The sequence below is a fragment of the Dipodomys ordii genome, unplaced genomic scaffold, assembly GCF_000151885.1.
Source record: "Dipodomys ordii isolate 6190 unplaced genomic scaffold, Dord_2.0 Scaffold17, whole genome shotgun sequence".
NCBI classification, from domain to species: Eukaryota; Metazoa; Chordata; class Mammalia; order Rodentia; family Heteromyidae; genus Dipodomys; species Dipodomys ordii.
The window spans coordinates 21,462,831-21,489,256 of NW_012267233.1; the positions used below are offsets into that span (position 1 = coordinate 21,462,831).

General features: G+C 37.2%; 1 protein-coding gene across 1 annotated transcript in view; it reads left to right on the top strand.

Annotated features, from left to right (window-relative positions):
* The window catches only part of Cngb3 (cyclic nucleotide gated channel beta 3), a 147,682-nt gene extending 134,327 nt beyond the window's left edge, over window positions 1–13,355 (top strand). Inside the window, exons 19-21 of the mRNA XM_013012407.1 lie at window positions 9,407–9,553; window positions 9,792–9,966; window positions 13,098–13,355. Coding sequence (XP_012867861.1) covers window positions 9,407–9,553; window positions 9,792–9,966; window positions 13,098–13,355 — 580 coding nt within the window. The remainder of the gene's footprint in view (window positions 1–9,406; window positions 9,554–9,791; window positions 9,967–13,097) is intronic.
* Window positions 13,356–26,426: the final 13,071 nt, after the last annotated feature.

The following is a 26,426-nucleotide window of genomic DNA, read 5'->3' on the forward strand; positions in this document are numbered from 1 at the left end:
AAAAAAAAAAAGAAGGTAAGTAAGCAGAGAAGAAAATACAAAATACCCAGCAAATACAACATTCCTAGGAAGAATCAAGGAAAAAAATTCTTCCTGGGAATTTTCCCTCACAGTTTTCATTCATTTTTAAGGTGAATTTAAGAGCCTGAAAAGGGACTGTTCATTCTCTATCTGTGAAATCTAAAATTCCACAGCTTTGTCAAAAATCCATGTGTACAGACATTTCTCAAGATATATTATTAAAAATAAATCTAAGCCAACACATGTGTGTTATTCAGCACATGGTTTATGAATATCAGAGAATCTGCAAAGAGCCAGAAGCCCAGGCAGCGGTGACCCCTCCAGTGTCTTCTGAAATTTGCTCACTCACAAAAGTTTGGTTAGAATTTGTTCTGAGTTAAGTTGGAGAAGTATCAAGGAAAAATAGTCTTTATCAATAACATTAACACACATAAAAGAATACCTCACACAAAAAAATACACATGGGTTATCTAATCTCATATCCCAACAAATACAACCCAATTAGAAATGTGCTTAAAGAGAACACATATTTAACATTTAGTCTCTCCCTCAGTATTGATGTGACACTTTATCTATTTCAAGTATTTGCATTAGTCTCTCTTCTGCTCTAGGTAATACTTCTGCATGAGCAAATGTATTGAGATTAGAAATACTTTCTTTTAGGAAATATTTCCATTTCTTCCAATTATCAAGACATTACTTATATTGAATTGTGTTTATATGTCAATGAAGGCAGAATGGCTATGTTTTCACTCCAATGCTATAATTTGCGGTTTATAAACTTGACCAAGTTGCTTAATTAAGACTTCATTTTTCCTCAGGCAAAACAGAGTCCTAACAATGTATAACCTACTTCATAGTACTAAAAAATGTTATCTGGACTCATACACAATTGAAACCCTGGCTTACTGTGAGCACTCAGTTATTTATCTTACATTATTAATATTGTTATTAATATTTACTGGTCTGACTGCCTTCATATGAACTTACTCTACTCATAGATGAAAACAGCTTAAAGACAGATGTTAATTATCTTTATAACCCAAGAACTAGTCGATTACAGGAGCATATCATTTCTACATACAATTCATTTACATCTCATTTAATTATTTTTTATTTGAATTCATACAGGGAATTCTTTATCTTTTTCTTCATGATTAACCTCTAAAACACAGTCACCTATATAATCTCAAATCCATACAAAAGAAAAACAAACTAAAAAAAAAAAAAACAAAGTCCAATGGTGAGATAGGAGTGTGTCTCAGTTGTAGAGCAAGTGCTTAACATGTATGAGGCCTGAGTTTAGTTCCCAGCACTGCAAAAATAAGTGAATAAATGGATGAATGAATGAATAAATGAAGCCCATCAAAGAAAGGCAATGTGTAAGCATTATTTGTTTCTTCAAATATTCTAAACATATCACAGATCATTTCAGAGAAACAACAACAACCAAAAAGCACAAAATATCTGGAACACATTGCACTGACCAGAGCACTGCATCTATTGGCTTACTCCTATGGGACTATGCTTAAAAACAATGCACAGCATTATAGTCCCAGGTATTTTACTGTGATCTACTGCAAGAATACAATATTTTCCCCCCACTTTACAACATGGCCTCTTCACTGAGCCCTGCAAGAGACATGTCTGCTTGAAAACCAAGAAATGATTTCTGTTTCTACCATGAATGATTTAAAATCAAATGAGTAAGCCTCTATTGGCAAAGCTTTGACTTTTTAAAATTAATTTCATCTATCTCTCTATTTTGTCATCCTTTTTTGCTTCTCCATCCAATACAAGTTCTTTTATAGTCAGTTTTCCAGGTGAGTGCCTTCTGAATACATTAGCTAGAAAGAACAATGTAGGGTGTGCCCTGCTCAATTCTAGGAGGTTTCAGTCACATTATACTTCATAAAATTTGTATTGTCATGTGTGGCAGTACTGAAAACTGCTTAGAACCAGTAAGTGACTAGTAAGAATCTGAATATTCTCTTTCATAAAGAAACAAACATACATATAAGCTGCCTATGTGTATGTGAATATGTATGTACATCTTAACTCATTTCCTGTAGCTAAAAGAAACTACCTGAAATCCATCATTTATAAAGAGCAGAAGTTAATTTGTTCATAGATCTGGGACATCTTCCCGAGCAGAGAATACCAAGACATAGCATAATGTCTTCTCTCAACTTCTGGTGAGGACATTTGTACCGAATCCTATCTCAGCAGAAGATACCACATGGCAAGACAGTACGAGACTGCTGGCTCTGCTGATAGATCTAGTTCTACTAAGTTTCCAAACTCCATCTCCAATACCATCCATATGTGAGTTTAGAAATTCAGATTCTAATGAACTTTAGGAAACACTTTCAAATCATAGCAATGTGTATGGTGTGTGTGCATGTGTGTGTGTGTGTGTGTGTGCGTGTGTTCAAATAGCTGCTTGTTCTTGATATTTACACACAATGTAAATATCTCATAGTGTCTAAATACACTATTCTCTGTAGCATTCATATAACGACTTTTGTTCATACAACTTCAGCATACTTAGTAGAAAACAAGTAGCTTAATGTCCAATCAGACATTGCAAACAAGGCTTAAAACTAGTCAGCCCTAACTCGTACCTCACCCCAGTTTCTTCATAATTGTCTATTCTACAAAGAGGTAGTTTTTGGTTTTTCTCTTTTGTGGTACTACAGATCAAACTCAGGGCTTTGTACCTGCTAAGCAAGGGCTCTATCACCTGAGTTATAGCTGAAGTTTATTTAAGTTTGATTTTGTTTTTGAGATAGGGGCTCATTACTTTTTGCCTGAGCTGGTCTCAAACTCCAAATCCTCTGGCCTCTTGTTCCTGAGTAGCTAAGATTGCAGACATGTTAATACACTGAACTCTATTGTTTTATTGCTTTGTTTTGTTTCTTTGTTTTTTAGATAGGGCCTTGCTATGCAGCCAAGGCAGGCATGATGCTCACTAAGTCACCCAAACTGGCCTCCAACTTGTGACTCTCCTGCCTCAGCCTCCTGGGTGCTGAAATTACATGGGTACAACACCACAAATGGCTCAACTAGTTTTTAACAATAATCAGATTCCTATAATAGACTAAAGATGGCTTTGTTTTCTACAGGAAATATTAGTAATTAAACACACTTAGAAAATGATAAAGTTCTTTGGTCTTTAAGCCATGTATTGTTTTCACAAAATCACACCATGCTTTAATAGTTTTCCTCTATTCCCCTCTTCCCCTACCTCATGTCACTAGGTTGCATACATAATAGGGACTTAATGCTTACAGAATTCTATTGAAAATCAAGAAAGCCCTAGAGTCTAAGGTCACAGAAAATAGATTTAGGTCTAGAATTAGAATCAGTTCCTTTGTTTCCTGGACCACCGCTCAATTCACTCACATTAACCTCAACTCTTTGTCTTCTGGCCTGAGCTCTTTAAGAAATTCTCAGTCGAGAATCTTTAGGAACCTTCTTACTAAGCGATTTAGTGAGAGAAACTTTCCATTGGTAGAATGCTGGAGAAGCATTTTGTGGGCAACAGGGGGAGGGGGGGAAAGATGCTATTTTAAACATTGCTGAGAGAGTTTGGGCAAAATCCATCTGGCAGACAGACTATTTCTTCCGCTCAAAACCTCATCAAGCACTCCAAACGTGTAACCTGTAGGCAAGCTTAATTAAAGCTTGAAAAATCTCAAAATAACTTGACATTTAAATATGTTACTTCCGCTCTCTTCTGATAGTCTGACACACTCCTAGAGGCTCTCAGTTTCCAGTTAAGCTTCCCACTGCCACCCACTGCCTAACCACTGGATTACCTTGTGTTTGAGGCTTTAGGAAGGTGAATTCAATCGACTCATTTGATCATCGTCCTTCAAATATCAATAGCCATTGCAAAGAAAGAATTTCAGTAGAATAGAGTTATGATAGATAGATAGATAGATAGATACAGCCTGTGTCTTATTAACAGAGGCTCTGGCTTTGAACTCAAGGTCCTTGTGTCGCCACATCCTGAGTGTGAAGATTTAGATGTACATCACATCTGTCTGGTTCTTGTTGGGTTGTATGTTTTTCTTGCCTATACTGGAGTTTGAACTCGGAGCCTCACATTTGTTTGACTGATGGTCTACTGACTGATGGTCTACCACTTCAGCCATATTTTGAGCCATATTTCTGTGAAGTTGTGAATTTTTCTCCCTAGGTTACCTTTGAACCATGATCCTCTGGATTTTATCCTCCTGGGAGGGTGGGATTATGTGAGCCACCAGAATCTATTTCCTGTTCTAATTTTAGTTGCGCATTTTGCATGATTCATTTTTATTTCCTCACTTAGCACAATCATTATACTTAGACAGGTCCCAGCAGCACACACCTGTAACCCTAGAAGATTGGTCAGGATTAAAAACTCTCATTTGCCAATACTGTAGTTTATGCTATAATCCTATGATATGGAGGTGGAGGCAGGAGGATTCCAAGTTTGTGGTTAACTTGGAAGACCATGTCAAAAACATAAACAGAAAGATTTAATGTTGCCCTAAAGTTTTAAATATGCATTTTAAAGCAACTTGTCTATGTACACATAAAACTATAGCACTTCAACTGGGAGCCCTTAGCTCATGCCTGTAATCCTAGCTACTTAGGAGGCTGAGATCTGAGGACCACAGTTCAAAGCCAGCCCAAGCAGGAAAGTCCATGAGATTTATCTCCAATAAACCACCAGAAAACCTGAAGTGGCCTTGTGGCTCAAGTGGTAGAGCACTAGCCTTGAGCTAAAGAGCTGAGGGATAACACCCACGCCCAGAGTTTAAGCCTCATGACCAACCCCTCCCAAAAAAATTTCTCATGTAGAGCTTCATCTCATTCTCTTCCCTTAGCTCTTATGACACTTTTCACTCATTGCATTTAATCATATGCTTTATTACCAAATACATGACCAAATACATAGTATTTAAAAAATTAGTGTGTCTGTGTGTGTGAGTGTGTATGCGTGCACTAGTCGTGTGAGTGTGTATGCGTGCACTAGTCCTGCGGCTTGAACTCAGCACCTGAGTATTATCCCTGACCTTTAATGTTAAAAGCTAGTACTCTACCACTTGAACCACAGCTCCACTTCCAGCTTTCTTGGTGGTTAATTGGAGATAAGAATCCCATGGATTTACTTGCCCAGGCTGTTTTCAAATTGTAATCCTTAGACCTAAGCCTCTTGAGTAAGTAGGATTATGGACTTGGCTAAACAATTAGCTTTTATTTAAACTGAGAATAACAAAGAATAAGAAAAAAGAGGAAGAGGCTAAAATAAGAAACGAATACAAGAGAATTTGCTGAAAAGGATGAATTTGATCAAAATACATTATTTTCATGCATAAAAATGTCATAAAGAAATCCACTCAAATGTTAATTCAAAAGTAAGAATAAATGTTTATTGGAAAAAGTAAATGTAATTCAAACAAGAAAAAAGATAAGAAAAATAAAATATTTTATCTCACTTTCATCTCTTCCTTCTCCAATGTTCTTTCTTGATAGAGAAGTCAGTTTCTAATCTATAACATTGCCTTTCTCTCTGAAGAATTTTTTTAATGTTTCATGCATGCTGATCTCGTAACAAATGATTTCCTGTTTTTGTTATTGTGAGAAGTCTTTGTTTTTCCTTTACTTTTTTAAATAAGGATAGTGTAATTTCTTATTTCCCTATGTGAATCCTTTAATGTCCTTTACTTGTCCAGATAGTGCCAGGTGCCAGTGGCTCACTCCTGTAATACTATCTACTCAGGAGGCTGCGATCTGAGGATTACAGTTCAAAGCCAGCCCAGGTATAAAAGTCCCTGTAAGATTCTTATATCCAAAGGAGGAGGCTACAATGCTTGATAAGAAATGTACTCATTATCTTGCCCATTTAATTGTAACCCCTTTGTACGGTATTTTCACAATAAAAAAATAAAAATTTTAAAAAAAAGTGTTAATTCACCAAAAAAAAAAAAAAAGATTCTTATATCCAATTAACCACCAGAAAACCAGAAGTGGCACTGTGGCTCAGGTGGTAGGGCATTAGCTAGCCTTGAGCTAAAAAGCTCATCAAGGACAGTACTTAGGCCCAGAGTTCAAGCCCCACAACCAACAACAACAACAACAAAAAGAATTCCAGAATATATTGAAAGGGGAGTGGAGAGAGTGGGCATCTTTGCCTTGTTCCTGAAATGGTTTTAGTTTTCCCCATTTAGTATGAAGTTAGCTGTTGGTCTGTCATATATAGCCTTTATTGTTTTAAGGAATGATCCTTCAGTTCCTAATTTCTCCAAAGCTTTTAATATGAATGGATGTTGTATTTTTGTTGAAGGCTTTTTCTTCATCTATTGAGATGGTCATGTTGTTCTTGTCCTTGGCTCTGTTGATGTAGTGAATTACATTTATTGATTTGTATATGTTAAACCAGACTGGCATCTGTGGGATGAAGCCTACTTGGTCATAATGTGTGATTTTGTTATTTGTTTCTGGATTCTGTTGGCTTTTATTGAATAACTTTGCATCTGTGTTCATCAAAGAAATTGGTCTATAGTTCTCTTTCTTCATTGGATCCTTATCTGGTTTGAGGATGAGTGTGATATTGGCTACATAAAATGAGTCGGAATTGCTCTCCCTTTTTCTATTTTACAGAAAAGCTTGAGAAGTATTGGTATTAGCTCATCTTTAAAAGTCCTATATAATTCAGTGGTGAATCCATCTGGGCCAGGTCTTTTCCCTGATGGAAGACTTCTGATTACTTCCTCTGTCTTATTTCATGTTATTGGATTGTTTAGAAGGTTTATATTTTCTTGGTTCCATTTAGGCAGTTTTTATGTATCTAAAACTTCATTTCTGCTCAGCTTTCCTTCTTTTGTGAGTATAGGTTTTGAAATAGAAATAGAAAATAAACTATACATAAAATCAATGAACCAAAATGTTTTTTTGAAAAATTAATAAAATTGACAAACCACTTGCAAGATTAATGAAAAAAAGAAGAGAGGAGATTCAAATTAATAAGATCAGAGATGCCACAGTAAATATTACAACAAACATCCAAGAAATTCAAATGATTATATACTTCTTTACTTTTTTTCTTGATTTTTTTCCAGTCCTGGGGTTTGAACTCAAGGCCTGGGTGTTATTCCTGAGCCTGTTTGTGCTCAAGGTTAGTGCTCTGACACTTGAGCCACAGCACCACCTCTAGCTTTTTTGGGTAGTTTATTGGAGATAAATTCCTCAGATCTCAGCCTCTTGAGTAGCTAGGATTACAGGCATGTGCCACTGGTGCCAGGCTACTCTTCTTTACCTTTAAAGAATGTGTTCAGTGATAAAGAATTTTTAGTGGCTTGTTTCCAACCATATAAAATCTTTCACTCCACTCTCTGGCTTGCATGATTTCTGATTAACAATCCACTATAATTCTTATCCCTGTTTCTGTATATGTTAGGTATCCACCATCTTCCCCCTAGCTCCTTGAAAATATTTTGTTTTAGTTTAGTTTCTTGTGCTTGAATATATGCTTAGGAATAGCTTGGAGTTTTGGTTTGCTTTTATATTTCTCCTGATTAGTGTTCCCCAGTCTCCTGCTTCCAGAGTTTGGTATCTGACATTAGTTTTAGAAAGTTTTAGGCCCTTACTGCTTCAAAGATGTATTGCATTCTGTTTTCCTTCTCCTTCTGCTATTCTACTTGCAAGAAGTTTGGCTTTTAATATTATAGTATAGTTCTTAATGTTCAGTTCTGTTTATTTCTCTCCATTTTATCCTCTGGATAGTTTCTGTTGACCTATCTTCAAGCTAGCTGAGTCCTTTCTGGGTCAGTCTACTGATGGTTACATTAAAGACATTTTTCATTTCTATTTAGTGTCATTTACTTCTAACATTTCTTTTTTGTCTTTTTTTTTTTAGAATTCCATCTCTGTTTATATTTGTCATGGGCTCTTGCATAATGACTAATCTACTTTTTCCATTAGATTTCTTTTCTGTAATTCTCTTTTTTATATACTTTTTTAAATTATAAAAATACTGTACAGGGGGTGACAGTTACATGAGTAAGGTAATGAGTACATTTTTTATCGAGCATTGTTGCCTCCTCCTTTGTTTTTCCCCTACCATCCCTTCCCTCTCACCTCCCCAACTACTCTGCCCCCACCACCTGCCCAAGTTGTAAAGTTCATTTTCAACATAGTGTCTTATACATCTCATTGTTACAATGAGTCAACCTGTTTCCCTATTTAAGCATTTTTGGTTTTTTCTTAACAGATTAATTGTAGTTATTTTTGTTTATGTTTCTGACAGTACTGGGGATTGAACTCAGAGCCTTGTGTTTGCTAGGCAAGCACTATACCATTTTTTTGGGGGGGGTCCAGTCATGGGGCCTGAATTCTGGGCCTGAGCGCTGTCCCTCAGCTCTTCAGCTCAAGGCTAGCACTCTACCACTTGAGCCACAGCGCCACTTCTGGCTTTTTTTTTTCTGCTTATGTGGTACTAAGGAATCGAACCCAGGGCCTCATGCATGCAAGGCAAGCGCTCTTCCACTGAGCCACCTTCCCAGCCCCACACTCTACCATTTGATTCACACACTCACTCCTTTTGCTTTCAGTTTGCTTTGCAGATAGGATCTCATGCTTTTGCATGGGCTGACTTCAGACCAAGATTCTCCTACCTTCATCTTCTAAGCAGCTTGGATTACCAGATGTGCACTGTTACACCTAGCACACTTAATTTTTAATTGGAATTCTTATTCCAAATGTTGTCTTACTTCAGTCTGTTTCTAACCCATACTATGTCTCTTCAGGCTGTTTCTTTTTTGTGCATCTTAGCATTCCTGGTAATGGTTGACAGCGCAACATGATGTTACAGATGATAGGATCTGAGATAAACAGACCTAGAAGTTTTAGATTATCTGACTAATAGTTAAAGTGTGTGAACTGTTTGCCATATCTACAGCCTCTTGTGTCATGGTTTTTGTCTCCCCCCGATGACGTCACTTCCTTAGGTATTCCTCCTCCAGGAGCATTTGCATATTGTAACTGCTGCTATAATCCATGGTCATCCTTCCTATTGGTGTGGAAGCAAAGTGTAGGGGAGGGGAAAAAACTGAAGTGTTAATGAGTCTCAGTCTTTGCACAATATGTCCCTGTGCTGTGACCTTTACTAGACATACTTAGCTTCCCATTACTCTTAGATAGGACAGGCTTCAGGGTCTACGGTGGGGAACATGTTTTTCCTCAAGTGGAACAACCATTTCCCATTGAACATGAGGCCTATGTTATGAAGAACAAATATGCTGAGTGGAAATATAACATTTGCTATTCATTTTTGTTAAAATGTCTCCGTAAAGGAATGAAACGGATGGCCAAGACTTGCTTTTCTCTCTTGTAGCCTTCTGGCAACAGGAGGGGGAAGCCGTAGAACTGCTGATGTGGTGGCCCATGGATTTGCCAACCTTTTAACGCTAGACAAAAAGACCCTCCAAGAAATTCTGCAGCATTATCCAGATTCCAAAAAGCTCCTCATGAAGAAAGCCAGGTACAGACTTGAAAACTCCATTCGATATAGACAAAGGGAGCTTTACTCTTTAGAATCGAAGGTAAGGATGGGTGTGTTATGACTGCAGTCAGACGGTCACATAAAATATTCTTAAACACAACCCAATGCAGTATCCATTGAACATTCGCAAGAAAGAGAAATTACCTTTTTTTTTCTTGTAGATGTTATAGAAATTCTCCAAGAGCTACCCAAAGCAATGTTTCTCTCCTGTCCCCAGGGTGCTTTTAAAGCAGAAGGGTAAGGCCACAGAGATAACCCCTCCAAGAAAAGGACTCGCCTGTCTCTTCCCATCAAAAAAAGAGACACCCAAGATATTTCAAGCTTTTCTGAGAGGCCCAGGAAAAGCAGATCTTGGAAGACTCTTCACATTGAAAAGAGAACAAGCAGCTCAGGTAATAAGGGAATAAGTGGAGGGCTGTGATAGAGAGTGACAGAGCACAGATGTGCTCCCATTCCAATTCCATTTCAGAATTTGGAATAATTCGGACTAATCTAATGCTAATAAGTACTACTTCATATGTGTCCCTATTGAAGCTTTATCTTCATATATCATCCCACTAAATCCTCACAAGTGTACATAGATTACCTTTATATATACATATATATGCAAATTCTGCCAAACTTTATTATTTTTTTGGGTCTGGTCGTGGGACCTGAACTCTGGGCCTGGGCGCTGTCCCTCAGCTCTTCAGCTCAAGGCTAGCGCTCTACCACTTGAGCCACAGCACCATTTCTGGCTTTTTTCTTTTTTCTTATGTGGTGCTGAGGAATCGAACCCAGGGCCTCATGCATGCAAGGAAAGTACTCTACCACTGAGCCACCTTCCCAACCCCTCAAATTTATTTATGGCTCCTTTATTTGTGAATCTCTTTACTCAATATATTTGTAATATACAAATGAACACTCCTGATAATTTTGTGGACATTCATGAACAAATTCATATGCAGAAGAGAAAAAAATATCTATCTGATACATATACTCCAAAGTGAGGGAGAATTCTTGCGCCTCTAGTTCTTGTTTCACCTCTACACTACAAAGGAATGATCCTTTTGTGATCTGTTTTGTGCTCATTTTTTATTTCATTTTTTGCTTTTAAAAATGTTTTGGTGATGTTAGTCAGTGGCCAGTGGCTCATGACTGTAATCAGGAGGCTGAGATCTGAGGATCATGGTTCAAAGCCAGCCCAGGCAGTAAGGTCTGTGAAACTGAAACTCTTATCTCCAATAAACCACCAGAAAACCAGAAGTGGTTGTGGCTCCAATGGTAGAGCACTCACCTTGAACTGAAGAGCTGAGGGACAGTATCCAGGCTCAGAGTTCAAGCTCCATGACGGACAAGAAAAAAAATGTTTTGGTGATCTTGCTGTTAAAAATTACCCCCAAGGAAAATGCCACCAAGAATGCAATGTACATACTAGAAAGTTAAGAAGAGGAGGGAAGGCGTGGGTAAGGGAGGGGTGGGCGAGAATGTTGAAAGGAGAGACAGTGTTCAAGATGCATTGTATTCGTAAACTGCTTTTGTGAATGGCAACTCTGTTATACACTACTTAAAGATAATTTTTTAAAGATGAAGAATAAAACAAGAAGAAAAAAGTGCCCCCCCAAATAGCACTAAAGTTCATAAGTTCCTATGTGCAAAAATACTTTGGTATTTCTTACACAGAAAATGTGTATATTGGATAAATTTTATTCCAGCACTAGTTATAAGGCTGTTGTCTATGAGCTTAGTGTAAGGAATCAACAATTCATCAAACCAATTTTAAAAAAGTATATAGAAACATACATGAACATAGTTATGTATTAATCCCTTAACAAAATGTGGCCTAGCCAGGCACTTCTGGCTCATGTCTGTAATCCTAGCTACTCATGAGGCTGAAATCTGAGGATGATGATTCAAGGAAAATCTGTGAGACTTTTATCTCCAATTAACCACCAAAGCTGGAGGTAATGCTGTGACTCAAATGGTATAGTGCTAGCCTTGAACACAAAAAAGCACAGGAAAAGTACCCAGCCCTGAGTTCAAGACCCAGGATCTGCAAAAAAAAAACCAAAACCACCACAAGGGCAAAGACTCACAGGATGAACTCTGTATCTCCTCTGGGAGCAATGGTTCATATTTGCCATTCCAGTGCTCACTTCACCTCATAAAACAGAATTATGTATGGAATGGTAAACTTTTTGTACAACTACTTAATAAAAACTTTTTTAAAACACAGAATTACCATGAGTAAGAGTCAACAATACACATGCAGCTAAACCATATAAACAGAAATTTCAAGACATTATGTGGCCAATATTGCAGTAAACATTTTCACAAATAATCAATAAATGTCAAAATTATTAATGACAGAAATATACCTATATATTTACACAAGCCTTTCATGTCATGGGTGAAGAAGCTGAGATTCAGACTAAAGAAATTAAGTAAGATCATAATTAGCTACAGTGCAAAAAATGATTACTCGGAGTTCAGACTTACATCTTACATCTCTGATTCCTAAAAATGTAAAAGTACTCAAATGTGATTGTTTTTTCCTCTCTTTTGTTTCTGGATTTCTTTGATTCTTCTAATAAAGCTATGAGAGAAATAAAGGTATTGAGAAATAGAGCAGAAAGTTGGTTTTTTTGAACTTAGTCATTATTTTACAACAATAGGAATGAGTAGCTATGGACCTTTTAGAAAATGAGTAAATATGCAGTCAGTCCTATTCAATAGACTTAAGTTTGCCTCTTTAATTTTTACATATCCAAACTGTAGTGAAAAAAAGACACACAGTGAAAGACAAATATCTCATTGATATCAACCCAGAAATAATCATCTACACAACAGACATATGAAGATAAAGAACTATGTAAGTAAATGTGTCAACTTAAAAATCTCAGTTCTATCTGTGAAGAATCAAACTTTGGGCAAGCCTTTCGCAAGTTAATTACAAGCATTATCAGTAAGGAACAGAGAACAGGTATTTTATGTAGTATTTGGTTAATATTTTAGTAAACACAAATACTAAAAATTTCATATCCAAATTCAATGACTGTATATGAAAATGGAACTGGTAACTTGAGGGGATGAGCAAACTTGAGGTTGGGAGAAAGATGGAAGGAGTGACATCGATCAAGGTAAATTATACTTATAAGTTGACATGTTGAATTGAAACCCCTCTGTACAACCACTTAAAGAAAAAATATTTATTTCATCTCCATAAAATAGATGAAATAAGCAAAAAAATTAAAAGTAAAAGCAAAGTCTCTCAAGTCCTGAATCTAATAATGATAGGAATACAAGGAGCAACAGTAACAGACTCCCTTGTCAGGGCTAGAGAAAAATGTGATGTAGACTAACACTGCAACCCCACAAAACAGCTCAGCTTCCTCCTCCAGCATACCAGTAAACATAGTCCAATGACAGTTGGAAGCAAAGCAGACACATTTACTTCCCTCAAGCAGTGTTTGTCCTGGTCATGACTCCAATATCTTTGATTGCAATTTCAATGCCAATTCTTTGTGCCTGCTTTTTTTTCCAGAAAGAAAATGAAAATTCCAAAGGAGAGGGCAAAGGTGAAGAATATGAAGATAAAGGAAGAGAGCTAGCAGAGAAAGCAATGGACAGAGACAAATGTAGAGCAAGTCCTCCTACAGCAGAAGAAATGCCCCCATTGATTAGAAGGGCAGTTTTACCCAGAGGAACTTCCCATCAATCACTTATCATAAGCATGGCTCCTTCCACCCAGGTTGGGGAAGAGGTTCTAACTGTTGAAGTCAAGGAAAAGGCTGAGCAATAAATGTTTGATTCTCTTTAGATGTAACCTTGCCAGTTCCCAAAGAGATTGTATCCAGAACTGTCATTTACAAGAATAAAAGGAACCAACTTTGCTGGATTCCTTGAGAAACTCCAGGCAAGTCTCTAGGTTAGCTTCTATGACTTATCTGAAAATGTCATTTTCATGCAACGGTAATGAGATTACTTAAAACACCCTGTTTTCCACTGTCATTATCTTTGTGCAACTGCTGTTTCTTACAATCATATATGGTAGTTTTTATTTTTTCCTTCTGTTCCCTCATAATCATGTCTCTTCTTCCCATTTTGATTAGTTTGGTCTTGGCTTATGTAATCCACTATCCTGAGTTTTCACCTAAATTAATGCACATTGTTTAATTTCTGGCATAGAATGGTTTATTCTGGCAAACCGTCCTAGGTAGAATAACACCTCATAAGCTGCAGTGGGATATGGGATTTTATATTAAATAAGTTTAAAATTCAAGTGATTTCCATTTAAATGAGAATGATGAGTCAGGAAAATATCTCCTAGTATAGTAGCTGAGAATGAAAGGAAACAGAAATGAAGCCTTTTGAAAAGAAATCTGATGTTCACCAAACAGCAATGTTGGTCACCGAGACCCACAAATTGGCAAAATCACATTGCAGAAACATGATGGAAAAATTATACTCTTTTCCCAATGAAATGCATGTTAGAATTTTCTTAACTTAAAAAACAAAAAAATCTACCTATCGCCTCTTGCCCAACAGACTCAGACTGGCAGAATCAGATGCTCTCTCACCTTCACATTGGCTGAAGTGCCATCTCGGAGCTGTAATCCCAGATACTTGGCGGGCAGAGGTAGGACAGTAGCAGTTTGAGGTAGACAAAAGCAAAAAAAGACCAATGGTATTTTTCTATAATCTCAGCTACACAGGAGGCAGAGATAGGAAGACAGCAGCACAGAGCTAGCCCTGGACAACACACAAGGCCCTTCCAGAAAAATAACTAAAGCGCAAAGGACTGGGAGTGTGGCTCAAACAGTAGAGCAGTTGCCTAACAAGAAAGGGGCACTGAGTTCAAACCTCAGTACCAACAGAATAATAATAATAATAAAAGTGACACTTCCTACACTTGCTGAAGCACTTGCTTCATTAAGAAGGAACCAGATTGGAGCTTCATATTGTTTTAAGTTTTAGCTTTTTTTAAAAAAAGTGATGAGGTTAGAAAGGCAGACTGTACACATGTCAGATTGACATATCCCCACGATTTGCGGAACCTACATGTACAGCTGTTTACAAAATCTCCAAGTTAATTAAGTGCATTTTAGGAAGTTGTCCTCATGAATCAGCTAGCATTAGCATAATTACCAAAGCAGCATGCTGTGAGGAGACTAAAAAAGCCAAGCTGATGTCGGAAGTAATAATACATATAGAATTCCATTTTAATAAATGCCATTAGTGTATAACATCAAGGTCTGTTTAATAAGGCTATTTCCAAATCCCAGAAGATGGCCACTGCAGTAGTGCTTTGTGAAAGGATTTTTAACAAATTATATTAGCCCAAGAGACTACAACATGGTATTCAGCAAACCATGTGCAAATGGATATAACAATATATATCATTTGGAGATAAAGCGCCTTTTTTTAAAAAATTCGGTCATGGGGCCTGAACTCTGGGCCTGGGTGCTGTCCCTCAGCTCTTCAGCTCAAGGATAGTGTTCTACCACTTGAGCCACAGCGCCACTTCCAGCTTTTTCTTCTTATGTGGAGCTGAGGAATCGAACCCAGGGCCTCATGCAGGCAAGGCAAGCACTCCACCACTGAGCCACCTTTCCAGCTCTAAAGCTGCCATTTTTAATACAGCGTTTGAATATCACAAAATAAGACAAGTTTTACAAAAGGAAATATAGACAAATACTTAATGAATGGGATTTTTGTGTAGAAAGAGTGATTAGAAAACATAGAAAGTAAGTTTAACAAAGAAAATAAATAAAACTCATGAACTCCTGAACACCTTACATTCTATAACTTCTTCAAATAAAAGTTATAACATCATTGCAACCTTCTTCTATTGCTTAAACTTCCTCCAAAATTATCCTTATATATTATCATCATCCTCTTATTCCCAATATACACACTAAAATAGTATAAGAACTTATATAGGTACCAGTGGCTCCTACCTGCAATTCTAGCTATACAGAAGGCTAAGATCTGAAGGACCATGGTTCAAGGCCAGCCAAGGAAGAAAGTTCACTAGACTCCATCTCCAAAATAACCAGCAAAAAAAAGGAGGGCTGGCCATTTGTTAGGAAATGGAAAGACTTGGAAAAATTATATTAAGTGAAGTAAGCCAGGCCCAAAGAAACATAGGTCCCATGGTTTCCCTTATTTGCAATAACTAGTATATGTCTGAGACAAGCAGAAAAGGTCAGATAAGTTGATGTTAGGCAAAATGAACCCCAAGATAAAGATTCAAATGCTTTTTCTTTCATGCAATTGTTTCTAACATATTTATAAGATGATTTCTTTGTTGCTTTGTATGTCCCTCTCCCACGGTATAACCCCTGTTCTCACTGTATTTGATGTTGGTATAATTTGTGGAGGGGAAAGGAAAAAACAAATCGTTTAAATAGGGATACAGTTGGATCCATTGCAACAATGAGATGTACAAGTTGTTATGTCGAAAAATGAACTTTACAACTTTGGAGGGGGGGGAAGATGGGAAGGGATGGGAAGAGGAAACAAAGGAGGAGGCAACAATGCTTGATAAGAAATGTACTCATTATCTTGCCCATGTAATTGTAACCCCTCTGTAAGGTATTTTTACAATAAAAAAGAAAGAAAGAAAGAAAAAGAAGAGAAAAATACGCTAAATAAACCTTTCTTTGTTCTTTGTAAAAAAAAAAAAAAAAGAGGACTGGGGATGTGGCTCAAGTTGGAGAGTGCTGGTCTATTAAGATGTGAGGCCCTGAGTTCAACCCTCAATACAAGAATAATCAATAGCTCTTCCATTACTTACATGTCAATTTTTTTCCTTTTGTTAACCTTTCTAATCGTTCTTTCTTTGTTAATCCCAATGTTAATGCCTAGCAAATATTTTCTGTTCATTCTAAATAAAGATTCACTTCTTACCTACAATCTGTTCTCAGTCCTTTGTCATAAGAAAATCAGAACTTTCCGAAACCCCCACTTTTGATCATGTTACCCAGGGGGCTATATTAGTTCAGATTCTTCAGAAAAACAAAACCAGTAAGCTGCACTACTGGTTTTCCTGGTCTCCAGCTTGAAGATGGAAAATTGTAATCATCCTGTGCTTGCAAGAGCTAATTTCTTATGGTAACAAAAATTGATAGCTATATATAAGACTTATTACATATTTTAATATTGCATATAGAGATTTTAGTCTTTCACATGACATTCAATGTTTTAATATTATATAGAGACATTTCAGTGGTCTTTATGACATTTCAATATTCATGATTAAGGGATTTATTGTTAGGAATTGTCTTACACAGTTGTGAAGACTGAAAGGCCTACGATCTTCAATCTGCATGAGAGAGACCCAAGAGAGCTGGTGGTATCATTCCAGTCTGATTCCAAAGGCCAGAGGACCAGGAAAGCAGATGTCATAATGATTCTGGTCTAAGTCAGTATAAGACTAATATTGTACCAGCTGGAACAGGAATTCTCCTTTCTCCATCTACTTCCGTATATTACATGATGCCCACTCTTGCTCGCCAGTCCTCCAATTCAAATGCTGATCTCATCCAGAAACCCCCTCAATGACATACTCGCAAGCAAGGTCTTACATACTGCCTTGTACCCTGTGAACCTGTCAAGTTAACTCCTAACATTAACTATCACAGGGATCTACTAGTTCTCTACCAATTAACTCTTTTTTATTCAAAGTTAATTAACACTACCACAACCATACCTTCTGTCTAAGCTGATCTCTTCCTTCTTCAGGCCTTTGTCTGTGCTGCTTGCTTTAGCCTGGACAATAGTCTCTCTTTTCTATCATTTCTTTTCTAGGATTCCAAGCTGACACATTTTTATTTCTCCCAACTTCCTCTGAACCTATTATGATGCAATTGTAATGGATTATCTTTTGCACTTTCATACTGTACATCATTCTACTGTGGTTAATTTCTGGCTAAGTATAAATTGGTTTTGCTTAGCTATAAATTATAACAATACACAGACTGACTTCTAAGCTTTATTAGTATAAAGACAGAAAACAAAGTTGTTTTTTTTTCTAAGGGAGAGAGTATGTGAATAGGTATTTTATGGGAGGGGAACAACAAATAACAATTGACACAGGAAATATTCTTGGCTTCACTTGTGCTCAAAGAAATACAAATCAGAAGAGAAAGAAAACCATTTTATATCCATCTAGTTGGAGAACACTGGAAAGCAAAAAATAATGCCAAGTTCTGGCAAGTATGTACATTGGAAATACTATTCTGGCAATATATTTAGTAAAATCCTGGCAGTATATCTTAAATTATAGCAGGACTATTTCAAAGTATACATACAGCAGAAAATTCCCCAGCAGATCTATAAGAGGAAATGGCATGTAGAGAGACAGCATTTTTAGAGCACAAAGGAACTGGAAGCACTTAGGAGAATGGATAAAAACAATATGAAGTGTGGGAGTGCAAATATGTTTATAAGATGGATCTCTATTCAGAAACTGAAATTAATGGTTTGGATTTGCATACTGCAACATGGATATTGTAGGTGGGTTCTTAAAAAACAAGGAAAAACAAAACAAAAGATACGTTCCATAATTCCATGCATGTGTATTTTTATAAAACCCTTCTGCAAAAAGCACCATCAGGAAATAAGTATAACATAGCCAAGTTTATTAAGTTGCAACAAAATAAAACACTCGCCCGAGTAGATAGTATCCCACCAAACAGAGGAAGAACAAGATTACTATGGAATATTGGAGGAGAGAATTTAAGTTGAGTTTAAGTGGAGTGATCTGTGACACAGACAGATTTAAAAAAGACTGTCCATTAAAGGGTTAACATAAAGCCTGGGACAAGAAAGGTTAACATTAAGCTTAGAAACAGACTCCAGAAACTACTACAGTCAGAAAAAGAGACTGTTGTATCCAAAATGTCTTGCATTTAAAGTTATGCATCTGGCTACTTCTGTGTGTCAAAATGGATACAAATGTACAATGCATCAGTGTTGCTGATAAGATTTCATATAGCAAAGTTTCTGAGGCTATGATTCAAGTAAACAAACTTTTCTGAGCATTCTGTCTTTTTTTTGACTACCAAAAGTAGTTTTTAATAGGCTCTAGATTTAAAGCATAGACAAAACACTGTATGTTGACATGTCAGGCAGTGGCAGAGCACTTCCTGGCACACATGAGACCATATAATTAAAATCCATCTAACTAAAAAGTATACAGATGTCTATGGAAATATGACATATGCATTGCATTTTCAGAAAATAACATATAATACAGCACTCTATTGATGCCTAACTTCTGCATTACTGTAAATTGAACAGATCATAAAATATATAAAGATAGTGACAGAGGAAAACATAAATTGTAATATAAATAAATAATCTGATGCTTACAAGAGGATCACAAAGGCTCAACAGACATGTGCATGTGATCATATAAAATGATATTTATTGACATGAACTCCAAGAAATGGAAACAAGAGGGGTTATTTTTGTTTTTTGTTTTTGTTTGGTTTTTTTTCCCTCCTTTGAGGCTGTTTTTGCTTCCTGTGCCTTTTGTCTTATATGTAAGTTTATCTGTTTTAGGGAGGGTGGGACAAAGGTTGAACAAATACAGCAATGATACTCACTAGACACTGGTTGAAAATGAACTATACAATGTGTAGTAGGAAGGTTGGGAGGGAAAAACTGAGAGAAAGGGTGGGAAGGAGTAATACTCTTCAGAAAGAAAGGTACTCATTACCTGATTTATGGTCCTGTAACCCCTCTGTATATCACCTTTACCGTAACAATTTTAAAAAAAAGAAATAGATAATCTGAGCTGGGAGTATGGCTCAAGTGGTAGAGCACTGCCTAGCAAGCATGAGGCATGAGTTTAAACCCAATATTGAAAAAAGAAGATGACTTATTAAAAACTTCAATGCTTAAAATCAGAGGCAAATCCCAGTGGTTTTTGCTCTACTTCATTTTTCTGGCATAGAATAATTGTGTGTGTCTGCAATTAAAAAGCAGCTGAGTACACAGGATCTTCAAATTAAATATACATTCTCCCTGTCCATGGCCCTAGACTTCCTGAGTCTGCCTTTACCACTCCAGCAGGCCTCAGTCTCATGGCTGAGCCTGTTCTGAAATAATCCTCTGGTGTATAATGTGTAGAACCTTCCAGATTTTCATCCTACCTTCTCTTCATTCTCCTAGCTTAGGATTTACACATTACCAGAAAGTTCTCATTCAGATATGCTTAATAAGATGGCAGGGATTCTTCTTTTTCTTCTTCTTAAGTTATATTTTTTAGTATCTTTAAGTGGTGGTGTGAATTCAACATACTAGTCTATATATACAATGCATCTTGATCAATATCACCCCTTTCATCATTCTCTCCCATCTCTCCCACCTCTACCCACCCCCTCAATTTTCCTAGTTTAACATTGAGTATTATGACTGAATTCTCCCCTCATATACTTCCTTTCTTCATTCAGCTTCTTTATCTTTCAATATTCTATACTTTATTCCATGTGTACCAGTTACAAAGTCTTCAAAATGCTTTGGGTACAGAACAACATCCCAACTTCATTCCCAAAGGCATGCTGTATATCATCAACTTTATGATGTAGCCTGCTTCCAAGCAAGATGATGTAGGTTAAACCAATATCCGTCCACTTCCCATCACCATTTCTTTTTTTTTTTTTTTTTTTTTCTGGTCGTGGGGCTTGAACTCTGGGCCTGGGCGCTGTCCCTCAGCTCTTCAGCTCAAGGCTAGCACTCTACCACTTGAGCCACAGCGCCACTTCCTGCTTTTTTATTTTTGCTTATGTGGTGCTGAGGACTTGAACCCAGGGCCTCATGCATGCAAAGCAAGCGCTTTACCACTGAGCACCTTCCCAGCCCATCCCACTACCATTTCTTTCTTTAAACATTCCAAACTTAACATTAGCTTAAGCCAAATATCTTCATGAAGGCAAAACCGCTACTCTCCTACTTGCCTGTTAGCTAATAATCACCAAATAAACACAAAATGGGGCATTTGAGATGGCCTCATCAGAAGTTCAAATATTGTATTGTACACAAATGAATCACTTTTCAATTATACACATATACCACAACAGGGTTATCCACTGAAGTAAGCAATTAAGAACTATTTTAAAATAAGACATGTTTCCTAATCAGCTTAAAGTCAGGAAAAATTTTTCCTGCACATACATATTTAAAAGTTGAAGCAATACAAGTCTCCCATGCTAAGGTTTCAGACAGGCTCAAAATAATTATAGTTAACACTTATATAGAATTGATAGAGATTGGATCTTGAGTATCCTCCAAAACTCCATGTGTTAAAGGACCAGTTCCCAGACTGTGGCTATTGAGAGGTAGTGGAGTCTCAAAAATTGCGTCTCTAAGTCATTGGAGGTGAGGGACCAGGGCCGTATCCTGGTGACTTGAGCAATACTGCTCTGACACACTCCTACAAGAATGTGCTACTTTGCCACAGCCAGAAAAGCAATAGGGCTAACTAATCATAGAAAGAACCTCCAAAACTGTGAGCTAAAATAAACATTTCTCTACATAAGTTTATAGTCTCATATAGGTGTCACAGTAATGGAAATCTAATACATGCATGTTCTGCATCAATGTCAAATGTCAATGTGTCAAAATATTTTCTGAGTACTATACCTCTATTAACTAACTGACTTAATTTTCTTACAATAGCCCTTGAGAAGGTTATAACTTTTTTATCATCTTTACCATGTTTCAGATGAAAAATATGATTCACAGTAGTTGTTAACTTGTCCTAGGTTAATATAAGCACAATGTTTTCCAAGAGGGCTCACCATACTCCACAAAGCATACTCATATGCACTAGAAGTTTTATTTAAAGGCTCTGGAAACAATGCACCACGAAAAAAGAGCTTAAAAATACACAGGGGGTCCACCTGATATTCCTTGAGCCAGCTTCCCAGAGTTCTAACTCACACATGGATTTAACTACTCTTTTGGAACTGAACCACTGAAATATGTGTAAGGAATTTAGATTTCAAGTTCCCAGTTGGACAAGGTTTTTGTGTAGTGGGATGTTTGTCTGACTTTAATCATACAAGCTTTTCTGATACTTTTTCTTTCTTCTACAAATCTCTGTTTTTTTGATTCTCTATAGTCCATGCTCATGTTATTTGTCAAACCAACAAATACTCTATTGACTAACTTGCTAATTTAAACATAAAGTTATTCCCCCAGCCCTACCAGAACTGAGCTCAATAACCAATCACAGGAAAGATGCACAGAACTAGCTGAATAAAGTGATGTAGCCTAATACAATCTGCAGAGAAAGAAGAAAAAGCAAAGAGCCACTACTTAGCAGAGGATCAACACTTTAAGCATTAAAGGGGTAAAGAAGCAGCAAACCAATGATTTTTTTTAATAGAACACTTTTTCACCATGGACACAAATATTTATTTCAATAAGCAAGTTCCTCTGATTTACTGAAGTCCCAAGTGTTACTTCTCAAAAATTGATGGCAAAAAAAGGGAACTCTACTGCATTGCTGGTGGGAGTGTAAATTTGTTCAACTACTTTGTAAAGCAGTATGGAGGTTCCTCAAAAGACTCCACATAGAGCAGACCCTCCCCTATGACCCAGCAATCCCACTTTTGGGCATTTACCCAAAGGATCACAAACAAGGCTATACTAAAGCTACCAGCACAACTATGTTTATTGCAGCATTATTTACCATAGCTAAGATATGGAACCAACCCAAATGCTAAGCAAAATGAATCCCAAGATAGGTACACAAGGGGGTTTTTTTGTTTGTTTTTTTTTGGGGTTTTTTTTGTCACTGTTGTTTATAATGTACTATGTGGGGGGTTTTTTGTTTGTTTGTTTCTTCTGTATGTTCTTCCCCCATGGTATAACCCCTGTTTTCACTGTATTTGATTCCGGTGCCCTGCATCTTGTATATAGACTTTATAATTTGGGGAAGGGAAGGGAATAACAAAATGATGAAATAAGGATACAGGTTGATCCACTGTACAACTTTGGGATGGGGGGAGGGAAGAGCTGGGGAGGTGGGGAGGGAAGAGATGCTAGGGGAAAAACAAAGGCGGAGGTAATAATGCTTATTAGGAAATGTACTCATTACCTTACTCATGTAACTGTAGCCTCTCTGTACAGTATTTTCACAATAAAAATATATAAAATTGATGGCAAAAATTACCTCCATTACTTTGACCTTGTGGCTCTCAAAACACAGTGCAATCTAAAAAGTCTCTCTAGTCTTTAAAAAGGCCATACTCTGCATACACCTGTATTCTAGCTACTCAGGAGGCTAAGGTCCAGAAGCATGATTTGAAGCCAGCCTCAACAGGAAATTTCTGAGACTATGTCAAAATAACCAGAAAAAAAGAAAAGAGAAACAAGACTCATCACGATTCAAGTGGTTGAACACTTAGCAGAGCAAGCAAGTCATAGCCAGTTCAAGGTCCTGAGTACTACCATCACCATCAGAAAAAAGAAAGAAAAAAAAAGAAGAAAGAAAAGGGGACAAAAGTAGCATATTCAGAAATAAGGATATAGCTTAGTAGTACAGTACTTGCCTAGTGATAACCTAGAACAATGCTCTGGGTCCTAATCCCCAGCACACACACACATATACACAGACCCCACATATTATAAGGAAGGCAATTCTGCTTTTTATCAATTTGCATTTTATATCTAAAACTTAATTACTTAAAATAACAATTACTTATGAACTCATGATTCTCAGTGTTGCCAGTTTGGGCTAAAGTCAGCTGGTAGTTTTTCTGGTCTTTCCTGGGGTAATTTAAGCACTTCTGTCAGCTGTTGATTGACTAGGTTGGCTGGAGTAGACCATTCTTAAATGGAATTGTTTGTCTCTAATCCATATAGTCTGCCATTCATACTCCAAAAGGTTCACCTGGGCCTAGAAGATCCACGGCTCCAAGAGACAAAGCAAGCAAAAAGTGAGCAAGGCTATGGAGGCCTAGGCTCCAAACTGGTCATCATTACTCCCACCATATTCTATTATGGCAAGTCACAAATTAACTCCCAAGACCAGCCCAAATACAAATATTAGAGAAATAAAATTAAGTCTACTTCTTAATGAGAGGACTGCAGAGTCACATTGTAAAAAATGGTGGAGACAGACAAAGTGGAAATATTATGGCCAATTATGGAATCTATCACTTAAGAGTTTTAGAATAATTGCTGGACTCCCAGTTAGTGAACAATTTGTGGTATAGATATGGTCTGTGTCATATTTAATACATCAATATACTAAACATCTGTAATTCAATTTTAATTTGGTATACTATATTTCAGACAATCTTACACATACACCATGTCAAAAATATGTAAATTTTTCCTTGAAAAGTGAGGTTACCTAGAAATTACTTTTATAATGTATAATGCTGCCAAATGTTGTATCCAAATGGGCTAAAAGCTCTCGGTATATGCCAAAAAAGGGAAAAGTTGCCCTTGCCTCTACAGTCTAGAGACCATTTCTGGCTTAATGCTGCTATTAAATAACCCTAAAATAATATATAACCGATTATCTAAATTCAGTTATACAGTAGGTGAAAAATTGCCATATAGAATACCAACCAAAGAGGAATATTCTATATTGTCTATAATTTGGACCTTTCTACATGATATAATTCTTTTACTTTCCTATGAGGAATTTTTCAAATCTTTTGAAGAGATTAATCACTATACTATTCTGGAATTTATTGTATCTAATCAGACCAAAGATACTTGAAATTCATATTTTAAGCACCCTATCCATAACACTGTAGTAAAATTTGATGTTTTCCTCTATGAGCTTTTATGACTGGCTGTATTTTCCCTACTATAACTTTTGTGACTAGAACTGATGGTGCAAAGGTCAAATAAATGTGCATCATTAAGCAATACAACCTGACATTTCTAGGTAATAACTCCCTTGGATGAGGCAAGGGAGAGCTACCTGAAAGGTCACAGCTTTTCTTACTGTCCCTCTGTACCCCTAGTCCTCACTGCCCACCGCACACAGTGATTCTGCTACAAATTTATGGATGACCTCTCTATTGGGATTCTCAGTTAATGCAGAATTCAGCACACAATGAATGTTAAGGTTTATTAACCAGGCTTAATGCAGTTTCATGCACTCGGGCTTAAATAAATCTTAAAGCTCAGTTGTTTGTAACAGAATCACAGAGCGGAGAATTCACAGATTCTTACTCCAAGCCCTCATTTTAAAAACCACAAGCCATAATCCTTTTCTAGAGTTACTCTGTAGTATGGTAGTCCCAGGCTAAAGGATACTATGTAATTTTTCAAACATGAAGATCATATACTAACTTGATAAAAGTAGCACCTGCTAAGTGAAGGATTTTTTTCAAGTAAACAAATGCATTTCTCAAAATTTCACAAGGTCAAATGATGATTAAGCTTGGCCCATATTTATATTCCCAGTCTGAGAGGAAAGATTAAATTTAGCTTGTCTTTTGGGAACGGACTTAATCACAGATCTTATTAGGATTGGACTATGTGAAAGACAAACACAGCTTGAATTTAGATGTCATGTTTGTAAAAATGAGTAAAGAGATAGTGTTAGACTCAAACTCGAGACCCCCGAAAGACCCCCAGAGAACACAACCAATGCAAATAGCAAGAGTCGTTTATTCGAAAGCTGGAGCCTGGACTCACAGTCGTCACCAACACAGTGGGTCAGAGTTTTGAGCCCTGACCATATGTTCAGTAGGATTCTTATAAGGTTTCCAGCAAATAGGAAAGGGTTTAAGGTTTGCCGGCTTCTACATAATTGGTCAGCATTTCGTGGGCAAATTTCAGGGTAGGTTCATTGGTTAGGGGCATAATCATTTCCAGTAAGGGTAGGAGCTTTCCAACTTAGTGATTACAGGATTGGTTAAGTCATACATAGCAAGCAGATCATTGGTTGGGATCCATAAGACTAACCATAGGAATGCAGGAAACATATTTTTTAACTGTTTATGACCCTACAGCTGCTTTTTCCAGGAACTTGACCAACCTGTCCATTTTCCAGTAGCTGGGGTCGTGTTTCTCAACCCTTTGCCTAACTGGCAGCTGCTAGGGGTATAATTGCAGTTTCGATTGTCGGTTTTCCAAGAACTGGTTTTTCCAATAACTATTTGTCCCTTAAGTGGCTAACTTGTGTTCTTCCTCAACATTCCCCACTTCTCAAGGTCCTGAGGAAGCCAATCATGGTTCCCCCTTATAGAATTGCCTTAACATCCACAGGCTGATATTGAGATCGTAGGACCATTAATTGGACTATGCTAACTTGCTCTTTTACAAAGGACACTAGTCTGTTGAGTTTACATGGCCCAATGGATAACACTATGATCAGTAGGGGCTCTAACAGGGTTGAGACCAACGTCGTCAGCCAAGGGGGAGGAGTTAAACCATGATTCGAACCATCCCTGAGATTGCTCTCACTCTCGCTTTCTTCTTGCCAGCCCTTCTCTGACCCTGGCCATCGACTCCTTTATGACTCCAGAATGATCAATGTAAAAATAGCATTCCTCCCCAAGGCAGCACAAAGCCCACCTTGTTGAAGAGTAAATCTAGGCCCCTACGATTTTGCTGTACCATTTCAGCTAATGAGGTGAGAGATTCCTGTAAGCGAGAGATGGAGTCCTCCATTGCTTTTATGTCTGCATCTATTGAAGCTCTCAATTCATTGTAATATTTCTTTTGGAGTACCAGAGAAGACCCTCCAGTCCCGGCCCCTGCTAGGCCTAATCCCACATGGATGGTTAGTGTGAAAGCAGTTACTACCTTCCTATTTGACCGGACGTGAGTACCATCCCAGTAGTTGGTACATTTCTTTATCAGTATGATAGGTTAGCTTAGGTCCCAA